General features: G+C 43.2%; 1 protein-coding gene across 12 annotated transcripts in view; it reads left to right on the top strand.

Moving 5' to 3' along the window:
* Positions 1-11862, top strand: part of Carmil1 (capping protein regulator and myosin 1 linker 1) — a 264452-nt gene that overhangs the window by 116734 nt on the left and 135856 nt on the right. For all 12 annotated transcript variants that reach the window (XM_076939239.1, XM_076939246.1, XM_034510864.2 and 9 more), the window contains exon 5: positions 1110-1231. In XM_076939239.1, the coding sequence (XP_076795354.1) occupies positions 1110-1231 (122 nt within the window). The remainder of the gene's footprint in view (positions 1-1109; positions 1232-11862) is intronic.

Genomic DNA, 11862 nt, shown 5'->3' on the forward strand with positions numbered 1-11862 from the left:
TTAAACTCATTTCCGAGACCAGACGAGGAACGCATCTCAGCTTTCTAGTGTCTCCAGCTCACTCTTCACCAGGAAGCCTAGCAGAAGAGTTTGTTACCTTGCTGTTTTCAGTGTTTTCCCTGGCAGGTTTCTCTCTGTGTAGACAGGTTGACTTTTTAATCATGATATGACTTTCCCTTTGCTTCTAGTAAAAAGGAGTGTTAACTTTTATTTAAGCATATTATAAGATTTCTTCTCTTAAAAACAAACTTAAAAAAAAAAAAAAGTGACAATCCAGTGATCTCAGAGCTTGGGCTGATGTTTCTCAGTATAGGTTCAGACTTGAATGTGGATGTCACCAGATAGGTCTGTTGCCATCAATTTGGCCTTTGGGGTCTCTATCAGTTCCCTGGTCACATTCATTGTCAAGAGCAGAGAATAAATGAATTGATCTTGGCTTGCTTATACTTGGGTCTACTTATCTATTCCTATATTGTTCAGGAATTCCTGCCTAGGGATTGATACCACTCACAGTAGGCTGACTCTTTTCATATTAGTTAACAATCAAGACAATCCACCACAGACATCCTCACAGCCCAGTCTGATTCACTCAGTTTTTAAATTAAGCTTCTCTTCTTTAGTGTTTCAAGGCTGTGCCAAATTGACAGTTAAAAGTAATTACCAGAGCCGGGCAGTGGTGGTGCATGCCTTTAATCCCAGCACTTGGGAGGCAGAGGCAGGCAGATTTCTGAGTTCGAGGCCAGCCTGGTCTACAGAGTGAGTTCCAGGACAGCCAGGACTACACAGAGAAACCCTGTCTTGAAAAACAAAAACAAAAACAAAAATAATTACCAGACATGTAAGCTGGTTCTATTCCCTGGCTATTGAGGATATTGCAACAATTAACATGTGTGTGCAAGTATGTGGTATGTAGACTTAGAATCTTTTAGGTGTATTCCCAAGAGTGATATAACTGTTACATGGTGGTTAGGGTTTTAGTTTGTGAGAACACACAATGTTGCTGTACCAGTTTATATTTCCAGCACTGAAATGCTTCTTACACACATCACTTTGTTGTGAAAGAGGGAAGAAATCAGGCTCCATGTTAAGTGTGCTACTTGTTTTTGCAGATGGTGGTGGAAACTGAGAAGTGTAACATGTCCATGAAGATGGCGTCACCAGAGGATGTGAGTGATGTGCTGGGTCACATAGGCACCTGCTTACGGAGGATATTTCCAGGCCTTTCCCCACTGTGAGTTTTTGTGGAGGAGCAAAGATTGTTCCTCATCACATTCACAAATGTGAAAAATATTTTCTTCTTGTTTTTGTCCCTTTACGTCTTCTTTTCTCAGACCTCGTAGACCACCAACACTACAATCAGCACCACAATCAGCACCACCATCACTATCTCTGTCACCACCACCACCACCAGTACCAGCCCCACCAGTACTACCAGTATCTCCAGTGTCAGCACTATGACAACAATCACCAGTACCACAGCACCACCCCTACCATCACCCTACCATTACAGGCTCCTCCTTCTCTGTCACCTCTACCACCACTTGCTACTACCGTCTCACCACCACCACCACCATCATCACCTCTTTCTCCTCCTCTTCTTCCTCCTCCTTTGCCACCTCATCTTCCTCTTCCTGCAACCTCTCTTTCCTTCTTCCTTTTTTTTCCTTTCAACTCTTTTTTTTTTTTTTTTTTTGGTAAGGGAGGACAGGGAGGGGATTGGACGACATCTTACTACATAGCCCAAGGCTGGTCTAGGACTCTCAGCCATCCTTCTGTGTTAACTTCCAGGTGATAGGATTACAGGCATGACTCACCATGCTCGGTTTAGGATGGTGGTTTAGCAAACAGACTTCGTGGTTGGTTTTGGGCAGGCGTGGTGGTGGTAGAGGAGAGTATATTAGCAAGTTAAGATGCTTTTCTTACAGGAGGATGTGTACCAAAGATTATGAAAAATGCCTTCCTGTTGCCCATGAGGAGTGCTGGAGAGGCTAAAGCCTCATAAATATATATGGTGATTTGTGGCACATCTTTCCTGGTGGTGAGAGGGGAATTCTGGCAACTCTTGCCCTTTTTGGAACATGAAGGAAGGAAGAGAGGCCAGCTTTAAGAAAACAAATCTTATCTTCACAGCAAGGGGATAAAGAGGGCACTGAGGTTGGAGACCCTTTCATTGCTTTACGTTGAGGGGACCTGCTGGGTTCTTGTAGGTTCTCTTTTCTTCCCATCACGGACAAACTAAATGGGAAGCCTGGCCCTCTGCCCCCAGTGGTTTCCTTTAGAAGCATACTCAGGATAGGTGCTTGTTCAGATTGCTTTGTATGCCTGACCTCATGCTCTGAGAGGTAAAGGAAGCTGGGATTATTCCCTGCCTCCTGCCTGTAGTGTTTCAAATCTTTAGTGTTTTTAAGGAAAGCACTTGCTGGTCTCCAGTCCCAATGTGCATGCTTACAGAGGCACAGGCCTGCAGGGTAGTCTGAGAGATGAGGGGTGAGTCACAGCAGTGGTGGGAAAAACAGCCAGGGAAACTTCCTCTGGAGTGGTTTCCAGCCACCCTAAAAGACAATTGATTGTCCTACCTTCCAGACAGGTTCATATCTCCTTATGTCCAAGAATGACATGAGCAGACAGAAGGTAACCAAAAGAGGTCTTTGTTAACAAAGAATTAATAATTGAATCTAATAGGAAGCCAGTTGCCAAGTAGAACTGGTACCTCAATGCAACAGTGAAAGATTTGAATTCTTGCCTTACAGCAAGAGCGTTCAGCAAAGTGTTAGGAGTGTAAAGAGCTCCCACACGCTGCGGGGGAAATGGGCTTGAGCAGCAGATTTAGAGGGCTGGAAATAGTAGGTGCCCAGCAGAAACAAATTCCTGCTTACAGCCACAGGTTGAATCTTTGAGGCTGAGTCAGAAACCAGTCACTTTGCTTGAAGCCAAGTCAGAGGTTGAGGTAGGAACCAGTTACCCTGCCTGCAGCTACAGGTCTTGGATGCTGGAGCTGTGGTAGCCCAAGGAGCAGGGAGTCTGTCTCCAGCAGGTCATGAAGGCAGAAGTAGTCTTCTGTTTCTTCTTCAAGGAGCTGTGTGAAGAGTTCGAACATTTAGAACTCTTGAACTGTGTAACATAAACCCAGGTGGGCCCGTATTAGTGCTGCAGTATGCAAATTAGGTATAGAATTGGACCAATCAGGGAGGAGCTCCCAATCCTGCAGGAAAAGAGTCCCATTCAAGTGTGGCTCCTTTCTTTCACGGTCATGGTAAGTACAAAGAAAGAGTACCTCAGAAGAGTCATGCCTGGAAGTTTGTAACAGTGTCTAGTGGCTGCACCAGTGTTAGGGTCACTATTACACCAAGAGCTGCTGCTATGATCTTTACCTAGAGGCATCTTGCTGACTTGGTTGGCTCCAATAGATCATTGCTGCGGATATCCAATCAGTGTTGCAGGCTGTCAAATCCAGCCAAATCCCAGCTGATTTGTGCCTGGTTTTTGTTGTTGTTTGCTTGCTTGCTTATTTGGTTGGTTTTTGGTATGGTTTCTGCTTTTCCCTCTGGCCCTTACTTCATCAACATCAGGGGACTGATCGTGCAGGGAAAACATGAGTTCTCAATAGCTTGAACTTTCCCTTTGTGTGTTGCTAGCAGTGAAGGAACAGAGGGACAGCTCTACCCTATCACCCTCATTAGCCTGATGAGTTTTCTTTTAGAGACCTCAACTTCGGTAAGCTAAGGACTGCTTCCTTTGATACAGAAAAGAATTTCAGGACTACTCTGAAGCAAAGTTGGAGTTTTAGTAAAACACGGAAAGAAAGGTGCTTTAAAAAAAAAAAACAAACAAAAAAAAAAACAAAACAAAACGAACAACCAAAACACCACGGATCCAAGAGTGTGGATGTGAGCTTCTCAGAAAGAGACTGAGCATTATTAAAAAGCATTTAAAATGTTAAAAAAAAAAAAAAAAAGTTTCAGTAGTGGTGCTGGGATTTGAACTCAGGGCCTCCCAGGTACTAGGCACACACTCTGCCACAAGTTCTACCTCCCAGCCTGGTTTTGATTTTTAATATGTACTTATTTATCTGTGGGTTTGTATGTGAGGTAGATGGGGGGGGGGGTCCATGTGTGTGCCACACATAGACAGAGACCAGAGAGCAACTTGTGGGGGTCACTTCTCTTTCTTTTCTTTTTTTTCCTTCTTCTTCTTTTTTTTTTTTTTTTTCTTTTAACCATCTGGGTCTTGGGGATCAAACTCAGGTCATCAGATTTGGCAGCAAGTGCTCTTACTCACTGAACCATTTTGCCAGCCCAAGAAGGCATTTTAATGTGGATTTTAGCCACAGATGTTAAGAGAAAGATGATCAGAGGAAGAATAAGTGTGGCTATTTGATCCCCTGGAGAGTAGTGATTGCGGATTTGTTACACCTTACATTTTGGTGGCTCTTAAGTCTCAAAAGGTTGTTAGGGGTCTGGAGAGGTGGGCCAGCAGTTAAGATCACTGACTGCTCTTTCAGAGGACCCAGGTTTGAATTTCAGCACTTATGTGGTGGCTTACAAACACCTGTGACTCTAGTTTCAGGGGATCCAACACCCTCTTCTTGCCTTTGTAGGCACTGTACCCATACCATGCATACACAGACATTCAGACAAAACACTTAAAATAAAAATACACATAAAATAAAACAGCAAAACACATAAAATACACATAAAACAAAACAGCAAAACACATAAAAATAAAATAAAATAAAAAAAGAAACCAGGTTGCCTAGAACCCTTGCTTCAGCACCATCTTGATTATATTATAATATGATAAGGTACAGCCAGGCACATTAGTGTTACACATAGGTTCTGTCAAGATCCCCAGAAGGTCTTAGCATTTCAGCTTGGAAGAGAGAAAGGCCTTAAGCAGTTGTTAATTGTGGGACTCTTGCTTCTTAGCTTAAGAGAGGCTCCTTCCCTTTCCCAAATGTCTCTCTGCCTGGGTGTTCATTTTAACAACGTTCTTTGTACTCGTGTTTCCTTGTAATGTCTCCCTTCACGCCAGATGAGCCCTGATGAGATAGGCAAATACAGTGTATTTAATAAGGACTTAGGATATCTGGAACTTTACAGTTCTTCAGCGCGTATATGGAGTTTCTATGATTCTTTCCTTCCTTCCCTTTTTCCCTTCCTCCCTTTTTCCTTCCCCCTCCCTCTTTTCCTCCTGCCTTTCCTCATTCTTCCACCTACTCCTAGCTCTCCCCACTTTTCTTCCTTCTGCCTGCTCCCTCCCAGTCCACCCCTTCCTTTTGCTATGTAGTCAAGGCTGACATTGAACTTTAAAATCAACTGTTTTAGGCTCCCATGTGCTGGGTTGAGACCCTCCATTTTCTTCAGTACATATTAATTTGTTTATTAATGTACTAGGAGTTCAGGTATAGGCTTATATTTTTCAAAACTTTTTTCAATAAGTGAGCTTAAATGCTTCAACCTCCTTTCTAGCCCACCTCCCACCAGAGGTAGTGGAAAGGAAAAGTTAATAGGGCAAAGGAGGATGTGAACCTGTTTAGAAATAGTTCTTTGGAGCTATTCTAATCTACAAGATGCTGCCAGAATACCACCAGAAGTTCTTTGGTGCATTTCTCTGTATGAAATTATGACAAATGATAACCAAAAAAGAGTGGCATGGTGAACCAGTACCACACAGTGTTGTCAGCAAAGACCAGTGTCAGCAAAACCCAACAATGACCAGCAAAGAGTGGCAAGGCGTACCAATACCACATAGCGCCATCCACTGTCTGTTGGGTTATATTTATACTTTTTCCAAACGTGTTCTCTCAAGCATCTGTTCTAGCAGAACATCATGTGCCCCTTTTCCAGGCTGCTTCTAGAAAAACACCATTTAGCTCTTTTCAGCAAAACATCCTCTCATAAGAGAATTTACAGAAAAACATTACATGACACAACTGAGTCTTCAAAGAAACCAGAACGTTCCACCTCACTCAAGTGTGGGGATATTACCAATTTAATTTTGGATTTGGATGTATTTTGTTGTTGTTTGTTTGTTTTAAAGATTCATTTATTTATTTGATGGCATCATGTCCCTTTACAAATGGTTGTGAGCCACTATGTGGTTGCTGGGAATTGAACTGAGAACCTCTGGAAGAGCAGTAAGTGCTCTTAACTGCTGAGCCATTTCTCCATCTCTATCTCTTTTTTTTGTTTGTTTGTTTTTGTTTGTTTTTCCTTTCAGATAACATTTAGTACAGAATAGTGTTTTCAATGTAGCTTTGTATAGCTGCGCATTTGTAGCTAGGCAGCTTTGGTACAGCATTGACTCCTTAGTCCTTGACAGTCCCCTACCTGTGACCTACATTCTCCCCTCCAGTCTTCCTGGCAGACATCTCCATAAGGGTGACCTCAAGCTACATACACTCAATCTGTCCCAAAAGAACTGTTTGTCTTACCCTATAAAATCTGCCCCTAACACCCAAAGATTTGTTGTTTGTGGTCTCATGAAAGGGAGCCATTGGTTAGTTACCAGGCTCTTGATGTCATCTAGGTGAGTCTTGGCTGTGTCCTTTGTCTTTCTTTTTGTTTCCTTTGCCTCAATTCAGACCACGTGGCTTTCTCTACTGAAGCATCTCTGGTGACCTTGCTTTTCTGTGCAAGCAGCCCTCCATACTGATAGCAGTTATCTTTGTATAATTCAAGCGCTATCTGTCTGATGGCTCGATTCCTGATAAAGCTGAAACTGTATAGCCTGACCCAGAAGACAGTTACTTTCCTACATGTCCAGCCTATTTCAGAATAGGACAGATGCTTGCACTTCCAATCCTTTCCAGGAAGGCTCCCTTCCTGAGTACTATTATGTCTGACTGAAACTCCCTCCACAGGCTCACATGGACTGTTCAGATTACTCAGGAGTGAGCAAGTGGGTATGTTCTCAGGAAAGCTTTACTTTGGAGAACTGCTGAATAGGAGGTAGTGTGAGGGCTCTGAGGGATTCTAGGGAATGTTTGTCAATATTGAAAATGCTATTAAATATTGAAATATTGAAATTTTTTGAATATAAATATTGTCAATATTGAAAGTGCTATTAAAGCTCATGGCTTGAGCGAAGGCAATGAGAGAAACAGAGTATGGCTGAGCAGGATGCAATCAAACACAGGAGAGAACTCTAATAATTGCGTGTGTCAGGAGAAGGTGAGAGGAATAGGTTGCAGCCCATGCCTGCCCCATGCCTGTCTCCTTTACCCTTAAGCTGTCTGGCTGTCACCAGGTTTGTTCTTCTTTAATCCCTAGTGCCTAATATATAGGAGGCACCCCCCCCCCGACACCCCCCCAGAACACTGTAGCTCAGGGTGGCCTCAAGCTTGTGGCAGTCACAGTACTCTGCAGATGGAGGTAGGTGTTCAAAGTTCAATGCCAGCCTGATACAGCAGCAAGACCTGTCTCAACAAACAAACAACAAAGAACAGCCCACCAATATATCTGTTTGAAACAAATTAAATTTTAGTTTCCAAATCTGAATTTTTGGGTTTACCTAGATATAATTCTATTTCTTCTCACTAAAAAAGTATTTGTCTGTTTTCTATATTGACATGCAAAGTAATAGCAGCATAGTGGCTGTGCAATATGGTTTTGGCATGCTTCATGATCCTTTCATGAGTGTGGTACTTGGGATTGCTGTATTACGACAGCACTCTTTACCACTAAACACAATAACTGTGTGAATTTCTCTATGAACACAAACATTGATGAAAATCTGGGGGGAAAGTGCAGTTACTTTAAAGAAAAATGGTTCAAGAGGAATTTATATGGAAAAGAAAGTGTTTTACTGCAGGGCTGTGGTGGCACAGGCTTTTAATTCTAGCACTTTTGAGGCAGAGGTAGGTGGATCTTTGAGTTGGAGGCCAGCCTGGTCTACAGAGCAAGTTCCAGGACAGACAAAGCTGCATGGAAGAAACCCTTTCTCAAAAAAAGCAAACCAAACCAAATCAAACCAAAACCAACTCCCCTCCCTGAAAAAAAAAATGTATTTTACCAGTCTCATATCCCCCTCACTTTCCAAGAAGGTGTCAGGCAGGCAGCGAGTGCTGTTGTGGTGACATCGTGAAAACATGGACTGGAGCTGATGAGAGGGCTCAGCAGGTAAAAACACCCGCTGCCAAGCCCGCTGCTGCGAGTTTGATCCTGGCCCCGCATGGAGAAAGGACAGAACAGACTCCCAAATATTGTCCCCTAACCTCCACATGCTCATGTAGTGCACACACACACACACACACACACACACACACACACCGTGTCAAGTAAGTAAATGCTATAAGAGATGCCTAAATAGTAACTGTTGAAGACAGTTACTTCTTTGGATTCACACTGGGCTGGGGTTTTAACTCAGTTGTTCTCCATAAATTAAAATAATTCAGCTATTACCATGCCAGCAGCTGACTGTGAGACATGCATGAAGACCTGGTATGTTCACTGGGGTGTTCTGTTTTTTGTTTTTGCCACATATCCATTTTTGAGTCTCAAGTGTGTCCTACCCACCATTGGTTCATGATTCCCAGCCAATGAGGAGTCTAGGACGTGAGTGTGTCGCTCAGCACACCTGCTCTCACAGCAAATGCTATGCCTGGCCGATGCTTCTGCTGGAGTGTGTATGAGCTGGGATGCACATGGCTGCTCTGTGCTGTCATTTAGCTGAAGGCAAAAAACATGTCAATGGATTTTCTTCTCACACATAATACACAGGGCTAGAGTAGAAGCAACAGTCCCCGCCTTCTGTGAGCTGAGCTCTTTATCTCTTATGGAAATGTATGCACGTATTTCACTTCTGACATCTCAGCAATAAAGGAAGGTGAGAACTGTTGAAAAGTGGAGTTGCTTGAAAGAGCCCAGATGGATGCTTCTGCAGCGGCTCACGGGGACTTCTGTACCAGCCGCCTCTCTTTTTCTTACTCACCTCCCCTTTCCCCTGGGTTCTGTGCTGCTTTTGAAATAGAAGCCTTTGCTTTCTAAGTCTGCTTATTTTATTTTTTTCCTCTGTGTTCTTAGAATGCTTTTGGCATAATTAGTTTTCTGTTATTGTAACAAAAGACCTTAGGCAGGGCACTTTACAAAGAAAAGAGGTTGTTTAACTCACTTTTTGGAGGGTAAAAATTTCAAGATTGAGTGTCTCTGACCTCTGGTGAGGATGTGGGTCTTCATGGAGTATGTTGTGTGGGGGGAAAAAAAACCAAAAAGAAAGTAAACAAGCAATATCAGAAATAGAGGCAGCCTCATGCAGAAGGGGCCAAGCAGATTGGGTGGCTTTATTTATGCACATGCAAAAATTGCCAATGGCAAAGCCTCAAAAGCACAGCACCAAAGCGTTTCAGCCCAGGGCCCTTCCACACCTGTGCTGATTTCACCCGGACACACTCAAATCAGGTCATAGTTCTGTATCACTAACAGTGTCCTTTACAGCTGATACCTGATTTACCTGTGCTCCGCCCCCACTCCACCCCTGACTTTGTGGCACTGCCTGCATTTGAGCGTCTGTTCCTGGGGTGCACTAGTTGTTTAGTCATTCTTTTCTGATGGCATAACCTTTGGCCCTTTTACTGTCTTCCTTGATCTGAGCTTTTTCTTTTCTCCTTTTCTGCCTTTTAGTCTTTGGGAGAGACAAAGCATCATGTAAGTAAACTAAACGTGGCCTTGAATTCACCTTATAGCAGAGAATAACTTTAAACTCCTGATCCTCCTGCCTCCACCTCCCAAGTCCTGGGATTATAGTTGTAAGCTTCTGCTGGTTTTGGATTTTGTCTTTTTCAATGGTCTCATGTTTGCACAGGTCTTCCCTCTCCCCTCTATTCTCTCTGCACCTTAACTACCAGATCCACAGTGCCCATCCCTGCAGGAAGGCTTTGCTGTGTCCTCACTCTTTCTTTGACATGCACTCCTAGAAGGCTGTTTTTTTTGTTTGTTTGTTTGTTTGTTTTGTTTTGTTTTGTTTTTATGTTTTCTCTTTAAATGTTTGGGACCCAGAAGGTTTTAGGAGAAAATCCTTAGCTGTTCAGCTTGCTGTCTTGAAAAACCAACTAACAAACAAACCAACAAACATGGCCTTCATTTTTGGTAAGGTGTTTATCTGCTCCTGTGATGTCCTCCTTACTGTCCCCCCTATGTCTTCCTCACTGTTTTCACCTGTGTCCTCCTCATGTACTCTCTTATGAAGGCGAGGCCAGAGTTCAGCTGCCTGACTCTTCCTCTCTGCGTGGTGGTCTCCTGCGGCACCTCATTGCCTGACAATAAAATCCAGAGTTCTTAACTTCTTTAGTTTGACTGGCAGAGCTCCCTGTGACCCACCCATGCCCTGCCTAGCTCTGAGTTCCCTGGGACCCCTCTGGCTCTCCACGTCTGCTGACTGTTCTGCACTAAAGAGATTCTGCTGGGCCTGAGCTTTGTTATGGAACAGACATGCTTCCCTTTATCTGAAACCCCTTTGTTCTAGCTGCAGGCTCTCTGCTGTTCTTGTCCTCACCCTATGGTCCTTGTGTCTTTCTTCAAGTCTTTGTACAGGTTGAGCATTCCTAACTGGCAAATTCTACATTTAATATGCTCCAAGATCTGAAACTTTTTTTCAGCACTGCTAGAACTCTGCTCAGGGCATTCCAGATGTTTCTCAGCTGTGGTGTACACTGAGGATGCTGTGTGCACTCCCCCATTGGAGAAGAGATGCAGTGCCATTTCTCTGCTTACCCAACACCTCACATTAACATTTTTCCTACAATATTAGTGTCTTCCTACATTGCCTGCCCACATCCTCTCTTTGAGACAGGATTTTACTTAGGTATTGTATAGCACTTCCCAGCCTGGTACCTGCTGTCCAGGCCAACTCCACTTCCACTTTCATTAATCCTCCTTCCTCAGTCTCTCAAGAGTTGAATACAGGTGTATACTACCATTGCCAGGTTGTCTGCTCTTCTTGATAGATTTCTAGCTTGGAGAATGTACTAGTCACTAGTCGTTGTGATGTGATACCGTGACTCAAAGCAGTTTAAAGAAGGATGAGTTTATTCTCACTTGTGGTTTCAGAGGGAAAGTTCCTAATGGCAGGGAGGCATGGCAGCATGTAGCAGGAACAGGAAGCTGAGAAATCAAATCCCTAACAGCTTGCAGAGAGAGAATGGGAAGCTTATGGAGCAAGGTTGTACAGACTCAAAGCCCAGCCCTGAGAATGGTCCTCCCCACACAATGCTGCTGGCTGGGAACTGAGTGTTGAAATATGTTAACCCCTGGGTGGGGGTGGGGGACTTTCCATTTAAGTCACAACCGACTAGGCATTGTTATACATTCCTTTAATCCGAGCACTCAGAAAGTGTGCTTGGGAAATTGTGAAAATGTAACCCAAACAAATCTTATCCTCCCCAAGTTGCTTTGTGCATGATGTTTCATCACAACCATAGACTAGGTAGATTAGTCTGGTCAATGTCCTAAGTTTCAGGACAGCCAGGGTCACATAGTAAAATTTTAGCTCAAAATAAAGCAACCTTACAAGAATAAACAAAATTATATCTATCTATCTATCTATCTATCTATCTATCTATCTATCTATCTATCTATCTATCCATCCATCCATCATCCATCCATCATCTATCCATCATCCACCCACCCATTCATCTATCTATCTATCTATCTATCTATCTATCTATCTATCTATCTATCTTATATCATTTATATATTTGTGTGTGTGTGTCTGTGTGTGGATTTAGTTCACAGCATACTTGGAAATAGACCCTAGCACAATAGCCAATCTTTGGATGAATTCGGAAGTTATTAAATGATCAGGATGTGATTAACAAGCTCAGCTAACATTTTAGAGAATCTCCCTCGTGCTTCTTGTTGTTCTAAG

Source organism: Arvicanthis niloticus, chromosome 8, assembly GCF_011762505.2.
Source record: "Arvicanthis niloticus isolate mArvNil1 chromosome 8, mArvNil1.pat.X, whole genome shotgun sequence".
In the NCBI taxonomy this organism is placed as follows: domain Eukaryota; kingdom Metazoa; phylum Chordata; class Mammalia; order Rodentia; family Muridae; genus Arvicanthis; species Arvicanthis niloticus.